This window comes from Diabrotica undecimpunctata, chromosome 5 (assembly GCF_040954645.1).
Source record: "Diabrotica undecimpunctata isolate CICGRU chromosome 5, icDiaUnde3, whole genome shotgun sequence".
Classification (NCBI taxonomy): Eukaryota; Metazoa; Arthropoda; class Insecta; order Coleoptera; family Chrysomelidae; genus Diabrotica; species Diabrotica undecimpunctata.
Window position 1 is genome coordinate 75,287,514 of NC_092807.1, and position 20,829 is coordinate 75,308,342.

A 20,829-nucleotide genomic window follows, 5' to 3' on the forward strand; every position below is an offset into this window, starting at 1 on the left:
CGGCCGGTTTCACAATCAGTGGTTAACTCTAGGAGTTAAGTAACCTTACCCCAAGTCTAACTGACAGATGCCGTTTCACATTCACAGATTCAGTTACGGTCACTTAACCTTAGGTTTCGATTTATTTTTTTTTATGTTGGTAGAAAATTATGGGCAATAATCAGAATTTTATGGAATATTGTCAGTAAATATTATGGGCATTGACCAGTATAGATCAGTTATGACACATTTGTCACGTTAGGTTAGATCGAAAACAAAAACAATATAAACAAATATTCTCATTTTCAAGTTCTGTTCTGTTCTATGTGTGGTAGTTTTGTTGTAAGTAGAGGTTGTTTGTTCTTCCAAATTAAAATTGAAAAATGGAACCCGCAAAAATATTTAAGAGATCGGCAAACTTTTCGGCAGAAGAGGAACAATTACTAATTTCATTGTGTATTAAATATAAAAATGTTATTGAATGTCGAGAAACCAATGCTCTCACATGGCGCCAAAAAAATTCTGCATGGATGCAATTGGAGAAAGAGTTCAATGCAGCATGTGGGGGCAATGGATATAGAAATTTTAAGACGTTAAAAGAAAAATATATGAATTTAAAAAAAAGGGTATCCGAAAATAAACTCCAATCTAAGATGACTGAAGGTGGTCCATTCTTAGAAAAACCACTATCCGAAATGGAATTGGCGGTTTCAGAATTAATTGGAACCGAAAAAATGTCTGGCCTACCAAATATTTATGATAGTGACAGAGGTATGTATACATTCATATTATGTTATGTATTATATTATGTATATTATATATATATATATATATATATATATATATATATATATATATATATATATATATATATATATATATATATATATATATATATATATATTGATACGATTAGGGTTTATAGAAAATAATTTATAAGTTATATACTACATAATATTAGATATTTGGTTGTTTTAAATAAGTTATATACTAGAGAATTTTATAAAAATATATTTATGTGAGGGCATTTTAAGAAATTTTCATATAATAATTGTAAAAAGTTGCATTTTAGTAGTTATGATTTTGTAGATATATTTAAGTGAGCCATGTGACTAGGCAACACACTATACCCTCCATTCCAAGTGTCATTTTAAGAATTTACGAATATAAGTGGGGTTATAGTTGTTTAAAATGTGTAGTTTATTAAATTAGAATGTTAAGTTACTAATTTAATTATATATTCTGATCTGAAAAGCCTAAATGTAAACAAAATTATCAATAAAAAATGAACGAATTCTCCAGAATGCAGAATTTGACCATTGTTTACGGTCGAACATTCTCGAAATAATGATTATGGCGGTGGATCGAACAGATATTTTTTTCGAGAACATCTATATAGAAGTAATAGAACAAATTGGAACATGATCTCTTACCAGATGATTCTAGAATATCCAAAAAGATATAAATACCCGTGATTTGGATTCAAGATGGCAGTTTTTAGTCAGAAGTCAGGCCAGTTTATTATGAAAGTTAGTAGACACATTTAGTTAGTGAAGTAAATTGTTCAGAATTTTTAAGAAGTCAGTCAGAAAAGTTTAGTAAGAAATATGAAAGTTAGTTGGAGTCAGTGAATCAGTTACAAATAGTCAAATTGTTTAATATAGTGAGTTAAAGGAAGATTAAAAATTATGCCTATATTTAATGCACATTTATAATTATACACAAATAATTATTGAAGATTATAAAAGTATATTAGAAGAATATTGGATGGACATTGGAAGGAATTAAAATTATATTATGATTGGAGATTAGTATAAATCAACTTATAATAATTGGATATTGGTATATTGAAAAGAAGAATAAATATAAATGGTGTTTGCTGGTTTGCTTGGTGGTGTATAAATGCTGGTGAAGAAAACTATATCTTAAATTGGTAGAAGCTGATAATTGGAAAAAGTAATTTCACAAAAACAAGGATAACCGAAGTACGAAGACATTTAGTGATGATTAGAATCTATATAGTGGAAAACAGTTCATTTAGGCATTCAGTGAAAGAAAGGTACAAAATTTTGTTAATATAATTTAGTTAATGTCATAACAATTTCAATTTTGAAGATAGTTTGTTTAAATTTTACATTGTCTATAGAATTTAATTAGTTTTATAAGAATATCAATTTAAAGATAGTTTATTTTAAATTTACATTGGCTAGGTTAGATATATATGTGTGTTTCATAATAGTTATAATAAAGATAATTTAAAAAAGTACTTACAAGCTAATTCTTTGAGAACCGCGATAAAAACCCTATATATTATATTATTAAAAATACTCATTGCTCATCATTCAAACAAACAATACATCATAACAATACATAACAATATATATATATATATATATATATATATATATATATATATATATATATATATATATATATATATATATATATATATATATATATATATATATTATATTATATATCTAAGTATATATATATATATATATATATATATTATATTATATATCTAAGTATATATATATATATATATATATTATTTTAGTTATAACTTAAGCTCTTTTTAGACATGGACTTAAATCCAGAAAATATGATAGCTGAATCAGAGGATGTACCATACTTGGAGGAAGTTTTTGTAGAGGAAGTAATTCCAGAGAATGTACCCTCTACATCAACAACTGTAGACAGGAGCTGGGAATCATATTCACCAAAAGACTTACAGCAACCTGTAGCAGAGAAGTTGACAACTCCAAGAGGAGGTAAGGTATCAGCTAATATGTTTTGATTATTTACAATAAAATAATGTTTTATTTTAGCACGGAAGGAGAATGTTTAAAAAAGAGTCAAATTTCCAAAAGGATTGATTCAAAATCCAGTGAGTTAATCTCAAAAAAGCTGGAGTTTGTAAATTATCAAAGAGTGAAATTTGATGAAGAGCATCAACTAAGAATCAAAAATTTGAAAACAGATAATGAAATAAAACAAATGAAATTAGAGCTACTAAAATTAGATAAGAAAATTAAAGAAAAACAATTATTACTGTTAGAAAAGTAGGCACTATTAGTGCCTAATTTTCTAACTGTAATAATTGTTTAATTACTAGTAAATAAGTTTAATTTTTAGAATATTATTAGAATAATTTTTTTTTGTTTCTTTAGGACTATTTGTTGTATATATTTTTTAGACATTTTATATTTAGTTGTAGTTTATTTTGTAGATTAAGGAAAAATAAATGTGTGTGTGGTTGGTATATTGATTTCGAAACCTGCAGTTTTATTAACATAATTAAATTTGATGTAGATTCATACAGCAAAAAGATAATGGTGATGTACATGAAATCCTTTGCCTTCCTGGTCCTGGTTTTTCTTCTAATTTTCCCTGTAGAATTAATTGAAGCAACCTATATCTTTTGCTATTTGACTTGCTATTATTGTGGTTACCATCATTGGCTTGACACTTTTTTTTGGATTATGGCCTGTTCAAGAATACTTCTCCATTCAGATTTATTTCATGATTTGTTCTTCTAACTTTTTATTTTTCAAATTTCAATAGCTGCACAGTTTCTCATCAGTTGGTGAATGCTTATAGGTATATATATACTGTGAAGGTTTATAATATATATATATATATATATATATATATATATATATATATATATATATATATATATATATATATATATATATATATATATATTCATCTGACCATCTCATTTGTGGCCTTCCTCTTTTTCGTTTATAACTATATGGTGTCCAGTCTATCATCTTATTCCATCTGTCGTCTTTGTGTCTTATGGTATGTCCAGCGAACTGCCACTTAGCTTTGCTATCTGCGATGATACATCAGCCACTTTTGTTTTGTTGCGGATCCAAGTATTCCTTTTCTTGTCTGATAGCCTGATGTTCAGCATTTGCCTTTGCTATGTTTTCCATGTTTTTCTTTGTAAACGTCCAATTTTGAGAACCATGGGTGAGAACAGGAAGTGTACATTGGTTGAAGACTCTTGTTTTTAAATATTGAGGGTATTTTCTATTTTTTAGTGTTTTCTGAACTATAGTCAAGCCAACCGTATCCTGCTTCTTATTTCTCCGGTCTAATTTTCTTTATTTATTTTAACTAGTTGTTCCAAATATACATATTCTTTTACTTGTTTGTACATATGTATATATATATATATATATATATATATATATATATATAAATTTTATATTTTTAAATGTGTAATTAATTTTATATTCGTTAAGGAAGGGTTTTATGAAAGGAATAAACACTTATTTAAAAGGAGGGAAACTCCTTATACTTAGTAAAGACATACTTGCTTAAGTTGTTATACTAGTACAGTGAGTGAAAAACCCTCATTTATTTTACATTAAAATAGAAAAAAAATACACTTTGAGAAATAAAATAAAAAAGAACATATTTAACATAATACAAGTATCCAGTAATGTATTCTCAAAATAAATAAACAAATGCCTGTTAAACAAAGATTACATATAAGGAACAAATTATTACAGGAGAAAAAATTGTACCTTTTTTGTAACTACAGTTGAGCAAAATAATTGTTAATAAGATTATATCTTCTTCTATTATCAGGATTTAATCTGTTATCTAACATTTCATCTATATTTGGTGCATGAATATTATTTGCAAAACGAATTGCTCTTTCTTGCTCATGGTGCACTGGTGGATCATTTTCATTTACATCACAAGCAATATTGTGGAGAACAGCAGTGGCCACTATAATTGGCTGAACACTTTCCAATTTTACTCTGAGTCCCATTGCTAAAGAAGGAAATCTTCGCTTCCATACACCATACTGTCTCTCTACAACATTTCTGGTTCTTATCTGAGACTCATTAAAAAGTTGTTCAGCTGCATTTGTGACATGTGCTAAAGGTTTTATTAGGTAATTTTTAATTGGATAGCCACTATCTCCTAGTAGGACATGTTCACCATAATTACCTTGTTCAAAAGATGCGCAGATATTTGAATTTCGAAATATATGTGCATCATGAGTAGAACCAGGCCATCTAGCAACAATATTTCTTATTTTTAGGTTTGGATCTGAAATAGTTTGAACATTTAATGAAAAAAAATTCTTCCGATTCCTATAAATTTCTGGATTAGCCCCACCTGGAGACTGAATTCTTATATGTGTGCAATCAATAGCACCTATGCATCTAGGAAAACGTGCAATATTGTAAAACTGTTGCCTTACTTCATTTAATTCATCACCTTCAGGCATTTTTATGTAAATTGGTAACAAATTTGCCAAGGCTACACTGACTCTTTTTACAACTCTGCTACTTGTTGCTTTACTGACTCCACAGAAATCACCAGTAGTGCGCAAGAATGAACCATTTGCATAAAAATTTAAAGTGAGCAGTAACTACTGCATATGTGTAAGAGCATCATTCCTAAAATAACATATATTTTAATTGAAAATATTTCTGAAACCATTTAATCGACTTACCTGTCTGTAGGGTAAGAAATTGTATCTTCAATTTGCTCCAAAATATTTTCAACAGTGTTCTTTGAGAATCTAAACCCACAGAAAAAATCTTCATGGTCTAGTTCTTCAAAATGATTTGTTCTGTGCCTAATAATTCTTGGTCTGCCAGCTTCCTCATCACTGCTAAAAGCATTTACATCATATAAATCCATATCTGATTAATTTGGATTAATTAATAATTTAGGTGTCTGTCTGTCTACCTACACTCTGCCAATGTCAACAAAACGAAATTCGAAATTAGGTTAGAATATCCCGGTTAAGCTCTAAACCACAGTATAGACAACAACCAACAACCAGTATTCCCACTCCGCTTTGGCGCGAAAGTTCGCGCATTTTACTCGCGCAGACAGCGACGCCATTTTCTCTGGACTCAGAAAAATTTGACGGCTCTCATTGGTCATTGGCCATTGTCATTTGTCATAGATAAATAATATAGAGGCCATTGTATTTGTTTACTTTTTGTGTATTTATAGATACAAACATGGATACAAATAAACTTTATACATTTTTTATTTCGCAATTACGTTGTATAAGTACGTCGATATGTACAAAAATAAAAACAAAAAGCCTTGCCACACTTGTGCAGCTACAAAGTGTTGTAATAATTCTAGGAAAAGTATTGTTTTCTTTCCAAAAGATGTTAATAGGTGAGTGTTAAATTAGGATTAAAATTGTGTATTACAGATGTTAAGATGTGGGCATTTCGTATTTTAAGGCACTCTAACCTAGCCAAGCTTTTATATGACAGTTAACATACTCTTAAATGGTGTCAGAGTTGCCAAGTCTCCAGTTTTTTCATACTCTCACATAATATTAAAGAAATGCATATAAAAATTAATAGGAAATGCATTGAAATTATATAAAAATTCATAGATTTTAGTTAAATTAAAGATAATCAAATGCATATACAATAAAATTGATTACAATGATATAAAAAATTAATAGTATTAATTAAATTACCGTATATAATAGAAATGCATTGAAATTATATAAAAATTCATAGATTTTATTTAAATTAAAGATAATCAAATGCATATACAATAAAATTGATTACAATGATATAAAAAATTAATAGTATTAATTAAATTACCGTATATAATATTTGTTTTATACTTATTTAAAACTTGTAGCTTCTCATAACACAAATTATAATTTCGTAAAAGTAACTTATATTTTAAACCTTCGTATACATTTTACAAAAAAAATATGGCAAGTTTTATACTTATTTAAAATTTGTAGCTTCTCATAACACAAATTATTATTTCGTAAAAGTAACTTTATATTTGTAACATTCATATACATATTTTACTAAAATAAATACGGCAACACTGTGACGCGGTGCCTTGAGGATATATATTTTTTTAGGTTAGAGTGCCTTAAAATGCGAAATGCCCGGACGAGAAGATTTATTAAATAAGGCAGAACGTTTACATAGAAGTCATCGTCTTTATGGTACTCATTTCGACAATAAGATGTTTCTGAATGATATGAGAAATCGATTACAACCTTCTGCAGTTCTCACAAACTTTCCTTTAACAGAGGGCTCATCAACTTTTGATCATACTTATTCTGCAGTAGTCCAAAACATATGTCTTCCAAGATGTCCTATTAATGAAGGTAAATAAAATAAATAACTAAGATGTAACACATATGTAAGCTTTCTCTTTTTCTTTTAGAAGTAGTGAAAAGTTCAGCTATGGATATAGAGAAAAATGTTAGTATTAAACATAAACCATCCACTATAACTGTACTTCAGGATATTACTATTACTCCTGGTAACAACATATTCCATGGAGAACCTGAACATGTAACTACACGTCCAGTAACACCAAGTTCAACTCAAGTGTCACAACAATTATCAATAAATACTCCCCGAAAAAATGTATTATGAAGTACAGTTATACAATTAAGGAAGAAAAACCATTATTTAAAAAATAAACTTCAGAAGTTACAGTCTACAGAAAAGAAGTATATTGACAATTGAAAAATTGAAATTTTATAACCTATTTGTGTGGATATTTAATAAAAAAATGTTTAAGAATTCCATAGTTGTGAAATATTTGGCATATACTCAAAAAGTGTAACCAATTTGTGAGATACTATTGTATATTCATATTTAACGGATATGAAAATAGAACTGGTGAGACATATGGTAATCTAAAAATGCCTACTGGTGATTTTATTAACTTTATTAGTATACTTGACTGTCTCTTTCACAAGAATTTTGACATATTAGCTGTACAGCCGAATATTATTAAAACATATGTTTCTCTATTTAGTACAATAAATTTTAGCCACCCTTGTGAACAATTTCCACTAAAATATTGTAGAACTTTATTTAGCTGTGTATGTTTGTACTATTCATTAAAATTCATGAAGAGAAATTTGAAACTGAAAAACATGAAAATATAACCAAAAGAAAAAATAATAAATTGATTATTTGGAAACATCAATAAAGCATTATTTACTTATTTATAACAATATAAAAAGTCAAAATACTCTTTTTTTATTACAGTGATCAGATAATATCGATTAATAATTAATATACCTATTTAGGGGTTTTCTTCACATTATCTTATGTTTTTAGTGAGATGTAACTAAAATATCTGATCATATTCCATAAAAATGTATTGAGTATTACTTCTAATTAATTATATTGACATTAATCAAGATCAAGTAAACAACAATGTAAAATATCATTCAAAATCACATTTGAACAAAAGCAATTGTTTATAGAATAATCCATACTCCTAAATTCCTTTAGCTAATTTCTTTTCATATTCCTTTGGCATATTAATTGCAAAGCCGAATATTATTAAAATAAAATATTGTATAACTTTATTTAGCTGTGTATGTTTATAATATTCATTACAATTCATGAAGAGAAATTTCAAGACTGAAAAACATGAAAATATAACCAAAAGAAAAAATAATAAATTGATTATTTGGAAACATCAATAAAACATTATTTACTTGTTTATAACAATATAATAAGTCAAAATACTCTTTTTTATTACAATGAACAGATAATATCAATCAATAATTATTAATATACCCATTTAGGGGTTTTCTTCACATTATCTTATGTTTTTAGTGAGATATAACTAAAATATCTGATCATATTCCATAAAAATGTATTAGAGTGTTTCTTCTAATTAATTAATAATTAATTATATTGACATTAATCAAGATCAAGTAAACAAAAATGTAAAATATCATTCAAAATCACATTTGAACAAAAGCAATTAATTATAGAATAATCCATACTCCTAAATTGCTTTAGCTAATTTCTTTTCATATTCCTTCCCGTTCACTTCTTCAGAATTTACATTTCCATATATCTCATCGCAGAACTAATTATGGTTCAAATATAGGTATGATCTGACTTCTCATACATGCAAACCAGTGCTCATGAGATATAATTTGTTTAACTTCTGAAATTTTAAACTACAAAATGATACTTTGTAAACTTAATGTGTACTTGTTTTATACATGTATATTTGATTTTTATCTGTAATTGTATTTATCTACAATGTATTTTTGTCTAATTTTGACAGTGGGTCTGTCACCTTTGTTATTATTAAATAAACAAATAAATGTAATATCTAATGCAACATGTAATAATAAATGAAGTTCATTTAAAAATTTATTTTTTATTTCCACAAATACATTCTTACCATTAACAGAGACTACATGTAAGACTACTACCATGTAAGACTACATGGCACTTACATCTAAATTTTGTCCTTCGTTAAATTTAGCTAATTTCATAAATGTTCAAATTTTACAGTCTAGAAAAAAGGCAAGAGGTAGAAGATTCAGTAATCAGTTTAAACAGGATGTCTCTTAATGTACTTCAAGGGGCCAAAAGTTTTACAAAAATGTTTTGTGTAGCAAATTTTGTTTACCCAGCCCTAATATATTATTTAAAAATAATATACCAGACAGCTACTCAAAAAGTGTAACTAATTTGTCGGCTAAAACTGTATATCAATATGTTAATGTATATAAAAATAGAACCGGTGACACATTTGGTAATCTAAAAATCCCTACTGGTGATTCTGCTGACTTTATAAGTAGGTATACTTGACATTCTCTTTCAAAAGAATTTTGACATATTAGCTGTAAAGCCGAATATTATTAAAACATGTTTCTCGACTTAGTACCATAACTTTTAGTCACCTTTTAAACAAAGTCCACTCAAATATTGTACAACTTTATTTAGCCGTGTACGTTTGTACTATTTATTAAAATTCAATAACAGAAATTTCCCTACTCAAAAATATGAAAACAAAACTAAAAGAAAAAATAATAAAATGATTATTTGGAAACATCAATAACACATTATTTAATCGTTTATATCGAAATAACAAGTGAAAATAGTCTATTACAATGAACAGGTAAGATCAATCACTAATCAATATACATATTTAGGAGTTTTGTTCACATCCTCTTGTGTTTCTAGTGAGATATAATTAAAATATATTAACTGATTTCAAACTCTGTATTTGAATTTTGAAATGAAACTTTGCATTTTATTCTACTTTATAACCATACAGCTTTAAAACTAGCATATTTATTAAAAACTGTTGCATAACTCTCCATTTGATTTTTTTTTGATAGTGTATAAGACAGTTCTGTAACAAATAGTTGTGAAACTTTAGAAAACAAAATCATAAATACAACGCAAAACAATTTTAGGTTTTTTTTTTTTTAATTTCTCGAAGAATGAAAGAGTAGCAAGAAGAGTTTTGAAATTGGTTGAAATTAAAATCAATTTTGTTAAATAAATCAAAGTCGGCTCTGTCGCGTCCATATGTGCAGGGCCAGTCCTCGGTTTTCGTCCAGAAAATATGGCGTCAAGGTCACCGAATTTTGTCTAAAAAGATCAAAGGTACCGCGGTAGAGTGAGAATACTGGTTGTTATCTATACTGTGTCTAAACCACGGCTTTTACTTCGGGTTAAAAATTTTGTAGGTTAACCTAACCATAACCCGAGGTGTTGACCAATGACGTATAATATATAGACTAAGCGGTCCCGTATTCTCCCTATATAATCGGGTGTCCTAAAGATCTCCGCTGAAGGTATGTTTACTAGAACAGCGGCGTGCTCATTTCAATTTTAATGACAATAATTATTTTTTTAATTAAAATTAAATATTTGTGATTTTTTTTTGTGTTCTCGTCTATAAAAGAAAAAATTATTTTTATAATGTTTGTAAGTACATTACCTGAATTTTAATCATTTTACCAATATAAAATATTGAAGTTTCGCCTAAAGATTAAAAATTCTCATTTTTTAAATTGTATTAAGGACTATTGATTATTATTTAGTGTGAAGGAAATTTTGATAAATAAATCTAATCAGGTTTTCATTTTTATTAAGTGTTGCGAGTCTATTTAGAGAGTTGCTAGAAGTCTATAAATAGTAAGTGAAAATTTATATCACGTTCATATCACTTTTCAATCAGCTGTGTTGGCATCTATGGTTGATTTTCATTTTCTGAAGCCTGGCGGATATTACCCTAGTGTATTTTCGGTAATTTATCTATTTCCCAATATGCTTAACAATATTTTGTATGTGGTGTTCAGTAACATGATTCCTCTGTAGTTACTGATATCCTTCGATCTCCTTTTTTAATATCGTTATTAGATAACCCTTTCTCCACTACATCAGTATACTTTCCGAGTTCCCTGTATTTTTTATTAGTTTAAGAATCCAGTGCATCAAATTGTCTTCTTAATTTTTGATTAATTCATTTTTTATCATTTCCTGGTGGTTTTCACTGTTGCAATAATTTTCTTGTATAAAGCAACTTTTGAAGTTTATATTAAGGAATTAGGAAGAAAATTAATAGGTTACTTGAGTGCAAACAAACAACAAACTTTTGAATTCTAATTTCGTGTTTTGTTGTAATGAATTAAAAACAAACAAAAAAAACATCAAATCAATTATACATTTTTAACAAAAAACATACAAAAGAAATAAATCATAAAACATTTTGCAACATAATTAGTAATTTAATTAACGCATTAATGCACACAACTTAATAAATACAGTTTCAATTATTTTCTAAGACATACAATATGTTGTATATAAAGATACAATATGTTATAATAATAAATAAGTTGTATACCAAAGACTTCTATAATTGTAATGGTGGTGTGAATATACAAAATAGGACAAGATAATGCCCTGCCTAGATCGCACAGGCCGATCAGTCTTACATCATTTTTATTGAAGGCAACAGAAAAAATTCTTGATAGACATATTAAGGGAAGACTTTTGAGGGATCATTCTCTCAATGGCAACCAGCATGCATATCAAGAAGGAAATCAACAGAAACAGCAGTGGACAAAGTAGTTCAGAAAATCAGTCACTCAATTAATAATGGAGAGAATATTTAGAAGGCACATTTAATATTGCCCTATCAAATAGATCCACTATCAATGTGTGTTACTATGTGTAACTGGATCAAAGCAATGCTGGAAAATATATTGTTGAGTGAATAGAAGATTGTCACAAAGGTGCAAGGAGAGATTTTGGCCAAAACTGCTAAGGGTGTCCACAGGGGGGAGTGTTTTCTCCCCTCCTCTGGTCACTCCTGGTGGATCACTTGATGTCACTTCTTGACGCACACGGGGGAAGAAGTACATGCCTATAGGGATGATCTAGTAATTATGGTAAGAGGAAAATATGGTAATTTTCATTCCAGCACACTCCAAAGAACATTAAATATCCTTAGTAGGTAGTATGACATAGAAAAATTCTCTAGCAATCTTAGTAAAACATGTAGGAGTAATATTAGATAAGCAGCTTACATGTAACGCCCAGTTGGAAAGAATAATCTACAAAGCAAAGGTTTCCCTTTCTACATGTCAAAGAGTATGTGGGAAAATTTGGGGTTTGAAACCCAAACCGATGCGATGTACTGGCTATATATGACTAGTCAGATCTATGATTACATATGGCGCACTTATATGGTAGTTTAAATAACAACAAAAGACCACTTAATGGAAGCTGAATAAGCTTCAAAGACAAGCATGCTTAATCATAACATGAGCAATGTTGACTACCCTAACTGCCTCATGGAGGTCATGCTTGATCTCTCTTCATTGCATATATGGATGGAGAAGGATGTGAAGGATAGGAGCATACAGAAGGTGGATAAGATGTCAGGAAGCAAGGTAAAAGGATACCTGGATCAAATCTGGAGAGATAATTATAAATTACCTAGATTTGGAAATAGTACCAGATGCAATGCAACCTAAATATAATTTTGAAAAGTCGTTTACCATCATCTTTATAGGAAGGTACAAATAGGGAGTTAAATAAAATCAATGCATTGGCCATTGATAAATTGTTGGCAGCGCCATCAAAAGTTAATGAATAGACTTTTATGCCTGAATCATAAATAAAATTTAAGCAAAGATTTACTAAGGATGCTTTTTCTTATCCACAAAAACTCTCAAAATAAAAAATATGCAACTGGCACTTTAAAATTGTCATTTAAGGCTACTAACATAAACACCAGTGCCTCTCATGCTTCTGGTATATTATCAGATTCTATATCTCTACCAAAATCTAGAGCCAATAAATTTTTTCCCATCCCATTTTACTACCTTACGAATAGACATTTCATTCAGAATTAAATTACACACAAGTGTTTTATTTTGCTTCCCTGCTTCTTCAACTTTGTTTTTCAAAGCATTTAAAGCTTCTTTGGAAAATCCGGGTGCGCCATCAACAGTTTGGTACCATTTTGTTATGGTTGATGGGTGTGGTAATGCATTATTAAAAGCTCTTCTTATAAAATCATAGGCTTTTGCTGAATACAATTTAAAGCCAGTGAAAATGACCTTAATTCTGGAGAATATTTGGCACATTTGGCACCCTTTAAAAATCGTTGAAACAAAGCTTTGGCTGATTCTGGTAAAGAGGCCTAAAACAATAAAAAAATACAAAAATAAAAGAATATAATAATAATTTAATTTTGTTCCTTATAGAATATGTGAAAGAAAACTTACCAACAACACAGATTCAGCATTTTCTGTAACATACAGTTTTTCTTTTAATGATTGTACCAATGCGTTTAATGTTGTTGCTTGTCGTTTTCATCTTTTAGTAGATTTTCTTAGGGTGTCAATTTGTTTCTTTTTTTTTGCTATATACATGTTCACTGATTCCATGTATCTTTTTCTTTTTCTTAGGCAGTCTAAGTCCGACATGGAAAAATCCCCCACATAATGCTTCCTAAAAATAAAAAGATTTAATGAAAGAAAAATTGCTTATTCAAGGATATAATAATGCAAATGAAAAATTAAATGAATATTGCCTCTTGTTATTTTTTTTTAGCTATTAATTCTCTGTCTGCAGCATGCCCTTCAATATTTTTCTTGCCTAAGAGTTCCTCAGTTTCTGAGGCAGACAAAGTTAGTTCACTGCTAGCAGTTCGAAATTTAAATTGTGGGTGTCTGATGGACTAGGGAGAGCTTTAGTTCCTACCACCTCTTTAACGTCTTTAGAAGACCTGTATGCAAAGAAAAAACAATATAGAAGAAACAATACACAGAAAATTTATACAAATATTAAATATCAATGTAAAAATTTAATAAAAACATTACCCACCTTGGTATAGCTAATGGTTTTGCATTTTCTTTTAGACGAACAAAGCTAGATTTCATGATAACATCATTTGGATCAAAATGATCACAACAAATACGTGACCATCTGGAAAGCTTGTTCTTATTTAATTGCAAAATGTATATCCAAATTTCCTGTTTTTCTTCGTCAAAAGGAAATCTATGAAAAAAAATTAGTAAGAAAAATTATATTTAAATGATTTTAATAAAAAAAAAGACAAAAAATTTAATGGAAATTGTTATTATTCATTATAATGCATAATAATTTATTTATTTATTAAATAAATAACAACTAAACGCCTCCACTGGCTATCAAAACATAACCTAAACATACATATAAAAAATAACTTACTTGAAAAGTGATAACGTTTCGCTCTTCGAACTTCGGCGACCACAAACAAGATACCTAAATGGCATTTTACTAAAATAGTAGGTAAATGAATCTCAAAAATTTTAAATAAAATTTGCTTGTCACAAAAAATATGTAAACACACAACTTCATATCAAAATAATAAACAATAACAAAGGTATTCATGTTGCGGACACTTTTTAAAGCATTCACTGAGTCTATATATTATACGTCATTGGTGTGAAACCTTTATTTCAGGGTAACCGCTGGTTATCTCCTAACCGTAAGGTAACTTTACTTTGTGAAACCGGCCGTAAGCATATTTGTGCCTAAAAATTTATTGAAATTAGATACACCTTATACATCTGTAATGAAAATTTCAAATATATTAAATTTAATAAATGTGTTACAAAGATATTCTATGTCTGATCTGTGATTATTAAACACTTTAAAATATTTAGAAATTACTTATATTTAAATTTATTTTTACAAACTTTTGTAATAACTCAAGCTTCAATCTTTTTAAAATTGATTTGGGTCAAAACATTAATAATCTATATCTGAGTATAAACTTTTTTTGGGATCAATTCAAGTGAGTGGCCCATACAAAATAATCTAAATAAAGATACTGGTTCTATCCTTACAAAACAACAATATTTTGCTAAACCATCGAAATAAGGGCAGATATTGTAAAAACAGATAAAGAAGCAGTAACATTTTTTTCTGTTTTCCATTTACTTAATAGCTGTGTGAGACTTTGACCGAGAGTTGATCTTTTCAAAAATAAAACCTTTTTGAGAATAAAGGACACAAAGCGATAATAGATCAGACAGGTTGAAATGTTTCGGTGAGATTCGAAAACTTTAATTGACACTATTCGTGTTCTGTCTCTTTTTGTTGTATCTTGTATCAAATCACACTATTGCAGTGAATTAAATTGCTCGGCAACACTCGGGGTGTAACGACAATTTGATACTTTATTGTCCCGGTGTTAATACACATGACGCAGTGCAAAGTATCAGCACAAAAATGTCATACCACACAGTGTTACACATCACTAGTACTACTGCAGCATTCAATAATTAATTGGAAATTATTTGTAGATGAAGAAACATATTATGTTTGGATATTTGAATATCGTTGGAAGCCATTCATATTAATTTACTTCTTAGAAAACTACAGTATTATGCACACCACACCAAAGTATAATGTATACTTATTTAATTGATAATGTTGAAGTTTCCCACCTAAGAGCTGAATGTCAACAACTGTCTGAAATTTGGTTCAGCAACTATATTAAAGGTATAGATGCTGGCCTAAGAAATGATCCAAAATCATTTTGGAAGTGTATCAATGATAAGCGGTCTAGTCATAACCTACCTAACTCATTATTTTATTAGTTTATTTAGTCCAATCTGCAACAAATGGTCAAGACATAGCTAATTTATTTATGAACTTCTTCCAAATGTGTATTCACCAAATAACAACAACCTTTACATAGCACACGCTTACAAGCTTACTGCTGGTCCAGATGGTGTGCCTAATTTTTTATTAAAAAGTGTATCTGTACCCTTGTAATACCCTTTGTTATATTGTTTATTAGATCTCTGGAATCCTCATGGAAAGAAAGTTATGTTGTTCCTATATTTAAAAATGGTCAGAAAGACAATGTTGAAAATTATCGTAGCATTTGTATACAATCTGCAATCCCCAAGCTCTTCGACAGTCTTATAGCAAAGCAACTTTCTTAGTTATGTAAAGGCATAATATCTCAATCACAACATGGTTTTCATAGCAAAAAATCCACTGCAACGAATTTAATTTGCTATTAATCTGATATATTATCTCATGGAAGGCCATAAACAGGTAGATGCAATATACACAGATTTTTCCAAAGCATTTGATCGTGTAGATCACCAAAAACTTTTTTGTACAAATTAATTAATGTAGACTTTCATGGCAGGTTTGTGGAATGGATTAAAAACTCTACATCTGGGAGAAATCAAAGAGTCAAGATAGGTTGTCATCTATCTGACAGTATCACAGTGACATCTGGAGTTCCTTAAGGACCACACTTCTCCACTTCTTTTTAATATCTTTGTTAATGACATCACTTACTGTTTCCTAAATAGCAATTGTCTAATGTTGGCAGATGACTTGAAATTTTGGAAAGTTATAGACAGTTTAAAAGATCAAGCCTTGCTACAAGATGTCTTAGACAGACTACAAAATTGGTGCAATCAGAACAAACTCCACTTAAATGTAAAAAAAATGTTGTGTTATCAGTTTTTCTCATAAAGTCAATAGAATTCGAACAAGCTATACTATTAATAATCAACCACTGAATTATGTTTCTTCTATTCAGGATTTGAATGTTATTTTTGATGAGAAGCTTACTTTCTGTAACCACAAATAAAAATAAAAAAATTAATATAGAAGTTTCATTATTCAAAAATTCTTAACAATGTAAGAATTTTGTTAGTTATAGCTGTTCTATACCAGTATACAAAATTATTTAGATTTTCTAACTCACCTGATTATCTGAATCAAATACAAAAATAACTTTTAAATAAATATATATTACAGAAATGTACTTTTATTAGAACAAAATAGCAATGCCTATATAATTCGTTTTTCAATAAAATTAAAAGACTTCATCACCACTATCAATACAAAAATCATCATGATCATCATCTTCTGCTAAATCAATAACTACAGGACTAATGTTTTCACGATCAAAAACAATTTCTCTATCCCACCAGCGCTGTATCTCAGATTCTGTACTCTTTATTGTTTTTGACCATACTTCTGGTGTAATTTGGGCCAGGGACTCCTTCCACACTGCTAAAGACTTCGCAGTAGAACTGCCATTAGTGCCAACATGATCAGAGTAATACCGTTTACTTATTCCCCATATATGCTCAATTGCATTAAAAATACAATGGTATGGAGGAAGTCAGAAGAACTCTATGCCCATATTGTTCAGCCATTCTATCTATTTCATATATTGGTTCTGGTTTATTCCTATAAGCAATGAATTATTAAAAGCATATCCAATTGCACAAATTTAATTAAAAACACCTCTGGACCAGTTCAAGCAATTGAGGTTTTAACATTGTTTGTTCATGTGCAATATTGTTATTTTCCAACCATTCTTTTATTTCAGCTTTTTTTGAAACAGATGTAGGAGCTTTATTAATTATTGTGCTGTAATATGGAGCCATTATCCATTATAATAATTGATGGTTCCTCTAAATTATTCAACAGCTGATGTTCAAACCATTGCAAAAAGTTATGACGATTCATTTCTCCATGGTAGTCGCAGTCCTTTGTTTTGGATGAAAAAACCAATTCAGCTCCCTGAATAAGTCCATTACAATTTCCTGCATGGAGAACAATGTATCTAAAAAATAGTTTAAATTACTAAATAAAAGATATATCTAAAAAATAATTTAAATTACCACATATAATATAAATATTATGCAATTAGTTGTCTTGGCCATTATTGAAGGTAATGGTAAAAGCTACAAACAATGTTCTTGTGTAGTGCAGCAGTATAATATTGATGAGTTTGATTTTTTGTACATTCATTATAATTTCTATAACGTTTCATAATAACTTCCCATAACCATTTCAGTTTTATTTTAAAGCACATTGTTAAATGATAAAAGATGGTCGAGTTTAAATGCATTTTTTAAACATATATGTATTTAAATTTGTACATGGTCAATTAATTAATAACTAGATTAACTCAATTATTATTGTACTTTTTAAGGTATTAACCACGGGGTGAATACTGACTGTGTCACTTTCTTAACACTGACATGTTATTGTTTATTGTTTTGTGTAAAATAGATCACAATAAAATGGATGTTAAATAAAAAAATATATATTTACCTTGCACCACCAACTTTAGTTTTCTTAACACTTTTGTCACTTGAATCTTGCCAAGAACGACTAATAGTACCATCTTGAAAAATCCATGTCTCGTCCAAGAAAACAAATGTGTATAGACCTTCATTTTTTAGTTTTACATAGGTACTGCTGCAGAAACATACGTCTTTTAAAAACAATATTGGGTAACTCCATTAAACCACGTTGTGGATCATCTTTTTTATAACGAAAACCAATATTGCGTACAATTTTCCATAAAGAAGTAAGACTACCAGTAAAAACACCTCTTTCTGCTAATTTCGCTTGTAGTGTTTGTAATTTAACTTGTTCCTCTTCTAAAATGATTATTTGTTTTAAAGATGATTGATATTAGGTATTTTCGGGTTTTAAAATCTGTACCGTCACCAAACAGGTTTGAAACTGCGCCGACGACTTGCGTAGTAGTATAGATTTATAAATCATTTTAAAATGATCCTAGAACTGTTAGCATTTTGCCAAAACGCGAACATGTATAGCGACAATTAAATGACATAAAACTGCAGTTTGTGACTGACAAATGACATGTTCGAAATATTTTATTTTCTGTGGTAGTGTTGTGTTGTATGACAACCTCCTAAAAGTAAGCGTCTATATTCTTTGCTAAAAGTTCAGCAAATTGCAAATTAATAATTATTATAAAAATTATTTCAATTAAATAATTTAGGAAGTTAAACATGGAAAATCAAGGTAAGAATATATATAGTTTTACGATGGCAAAGGAATAATGTTAAATGTTTTTGACGTGACAACGTCTTAAATTAGGTTGTGGCTCGGAGTCATTCATGAAAAAGTGTAACGCCCGCTCACGTCTGTTACGATGAGTCACCGAACGAGAGAGAGGCCCGCCGGACCGGCGAATGCCTTGCGTCTCTCTCCCACTCAAACATGATCGGTCCGCTGCGCGCGCAGCACTAGAGAATTAGGCGCGTTGAATCGGTGCGTGCTTGTGTCTCTGTCTTTCTCGAGCGTTCTTGGCGTTCAAGACACATTACAGCAGAAACACTTCCTTTCATTTCATATTTCTCCTATCATCGTCCTATCCTCAACAAAATCACACAAATAGAAATTAGTTAAGTTTAAGTTTACATGTACAATGCTTTAGTAAACAAAATATATTTCTATAGTTAAAATTTGTGCAATTCTTATTTTCATTCAATTCCTTGTTCCTATTGTGCAATTTAATAATATTTATATCAATAAATATTCTACCGAGAAAAAGACGTTGTCACGTAAAATCTTTGCCCGTAAAACCAACTTTACAGGCAACCGATTTTTTTTTTAGAGTTAGATATTAGCGAATTTGTCTGTTTTCTTGATAAAGGCAGCGAAGTCAAGACAGATAATTTTTTTACTCGAGGGAAGATCCTAAAGCTGCTGGAATTTTACAAAAAATATAGAGACAGAGTAGGTTCTTACGAAATAAGAAATATTAAAAAACTTTGGGAGGTCATTGCTCGAGATCTCTCCAATGAATTTAAAATAACAATTGCTCCTAATAAATGTGAAAATAAATTCAGAGTACTAGAAAGGAGTTACAAAAAAATAGTAACGAATAACAGTCAAACGGGTAGGGGCCGAAAGGTATTTGAGTATCAAGAAGTAATGGACGATATTTTTGAAAAAAAGAAAAATGTATACCCTACCATTTTGCTTTCTTCTAGTTCAAGGGTAGAATGCAGAGTTGAGAGCCGTGAAGATCAACAACTTTCTGTTCCTTTTCCTGATAACCAAATATCAATTCCTGAAGTTGAGGATATACAACCTTCCCATAGTCGTATGAGTGAAGATCATCCAGCAAAGAAATATAAAGAAAGTAACGCTACACCAAAGACGTCACTAAAACGAAAAAGGGTGCAGAGTCCAGCGTATGTAAAAAGAAACGACATTTTGTTGGAAATTAAAAATGATTTAAAATCTTTTTATCAAAGGAGGGATGCACGAGAAATTGAAAAATTAGAAATTGAAAAGAAAAAGTTAATTGACAGGGAGAATAGAACTGCAATTCTTAGAGAGTATGTTGATTTAATGAAAAAACGTAATGTTGATAATTTAGAAAATGAATAATATTACATTTTGTTTTGTTAAATATTTCTATGTTCTTCATATCTAAGTTACTTACAGTTGGAAATTAGGGTTTTTTTACGGAAGTTCTGCTCCGCCTATTTGATAAAATTTGGTATACTTACATTTTTTGGGGTTGTTGATCATGAATCTGGATGTCATTTTCTGTGGAAACACTAAATTTCCGAGCCTTTTTAAGTTATATGTGAAAGATCATTTTCATCAGCGTTTGGTAAAATTAATCTTTCTTTTTCAACACACTATGTGTAATAACACAAACTTAGCCCCTTCTTTTAACTTGCTGCAACACTCAACCAAACCACTCGCAATGCTTTCA

At 29.3% G+C, this 20,829-nt stretch overlaps 4 protein-coding genes across 5 annotated transcripts; 3 read left to right on the forward strand and 1 right to left on the reverse strand.

Annotated features, from left to right (window-relative positions):
- Positions 1-337: 337 nt before the first annotated feature.
- On the forward strand, positions 338-2,830 carry LOC140440901 (myb/SANT-like DNA-binding domain-containing protein 3). The gene is made up of 3 exons (XM_072531265.1): positions 338-750; positions 2,562-2,753; positions 2,811-2,830. The coding sequence occupies exons 1-3, from the start codon at positions 363-365 to the stop codon at positions 2,828-2,830; spliced, it is 600 nt and encodes a 199-aa protein (XP_072387366.1). The 5' UTR covers positions 338-362.
- A 3,092-nt stretch (positions 2,831-5,922) lies between these two features.
- On the forward strand, positions 5,923-9,161 carry LOC140441391 (uncharacterized). Its single transcript, XM_072532101.1, has 2 exons — positions 5,923-7,123; positions 7,183-9,161. The coding sequence occupies exons 1-2, from the start codon at positions 6,895-6,897 to the stop codon at positions 7,395-7,397; spliced, it is 444 nt and encodes a 147-aa protein (XP_072388202.1). The 5' UTR covers positions 5,923-6,894; the 3' UTR covers positions 7,398-9,161.
- A 1,769-nt stretch (positions 9,162-10,930) lies between these two features.
- Positions 10,931-15,661, reverse strand: LOC140441392 (uncharacterized). Of its 2 annotated transcripts, XM_072532102.1 has the most exons (4): positions 14,502-15,661; positions 14,136-14,309; positions 13,535-14,037; positions 10,931-13,449 (listed from the first exon to the last, which is right to left on the reverse strand). In XM_072532102.1, the coding sequence occupies exons 1-3, from the start codon at positions 14,564-14,566 to the stop codon at positions 13,941-13,943; spliced, it is 336 nt and encodes a 111-aa protein (XP_072388203.1). In that variant the 5' UTR covers positions 14,567-15,661; the 3' UTR covers positions 10,931-13,449; positions 13,535-13,940. The 2 variants fall into 2 exon arrangements, 1 of the variants encoding a protein (XP_072388203.1); XR_011950989.1 differs by having other exon boundaries at positions 10,933-13,449; positions 13,535-13,760; positions 14,136-15,656.
- Positions 15,662-18,786: 3,125 nt separating this feature from the next.
- On the forward strand, positions 18,787-20,495 carry LOC140441393 (uncharacterized). The gene is made up of 2 exons (XM_072532104.1): positions 18,787-19,118; positions 19,714-20,495. The coding sequence occupies exons 1-2, from the start codon at positions 19,106-19,108 to the stop codon at positions 20,493-20,495; spliced, it is 795 nt and encodes a 264-aa protein (XP_072388205.1). The 5' UTR covers positions 18,787-19,105.
- Positions 20,496-20,829: the final 334 nt, after the last annotated feature.

Coding starts and splice junctions, on each gene's coding strand:
- LOC140440901 (XM_072531265.1), top strand. CDS start 363: ATGGAACCCGCAAAAATATTTAAGAGATCGGCAAACTTTTCGGCAGAA. Junction 751..2,561: donor TATTTATGATAGTGACAGAG/GTATGTATACAT, acceptor AGCTCTTTTTAG/ACATGGACTTAAATCCAGAA. Junction 2,754..2,810: donor GTTGACAACTCCAAGAGGAG/GTAAGGTATCAG, acceptor GTTTTATTTTAG/CACGGAAGGAGAATGTTTAA.
- LOC140441392 (XM_072532102.1), bottom strand. CDS start 14,566: ATGCCATTTAGGTATCTTGTTTGTGGTCGCCGAAGTTCGAAGAGCGAA. Junction 14,310..14,501: donor GAAACGTTATCACTTTTCAA/GTAAGTTATTTT, acceptor TTTTTTTCATAG/ATTTCCTTTTGACGAAGAAA. Junction 14,038..14,135: donor AAACCATTAGCTATACCAAG/GTGGGTAATGTT, acceptor CTTTGCATACAG/GTCTTCTAAAGACGTTAAAG.
- LOC140441391 (XM_072532101.1), top strand. CDS start 6,895: ATGCCCGGACGAGAAGATTTATTAAATAAGGCAGAACGTTTACATAGA. Junction 7,124..7,182: donor AAGATGTCCTATTAATGAAG/GTAAATAAAATA, acceptor TTTTTCTTTTAG/AAGTAGTGAAAAGTTCAGCT.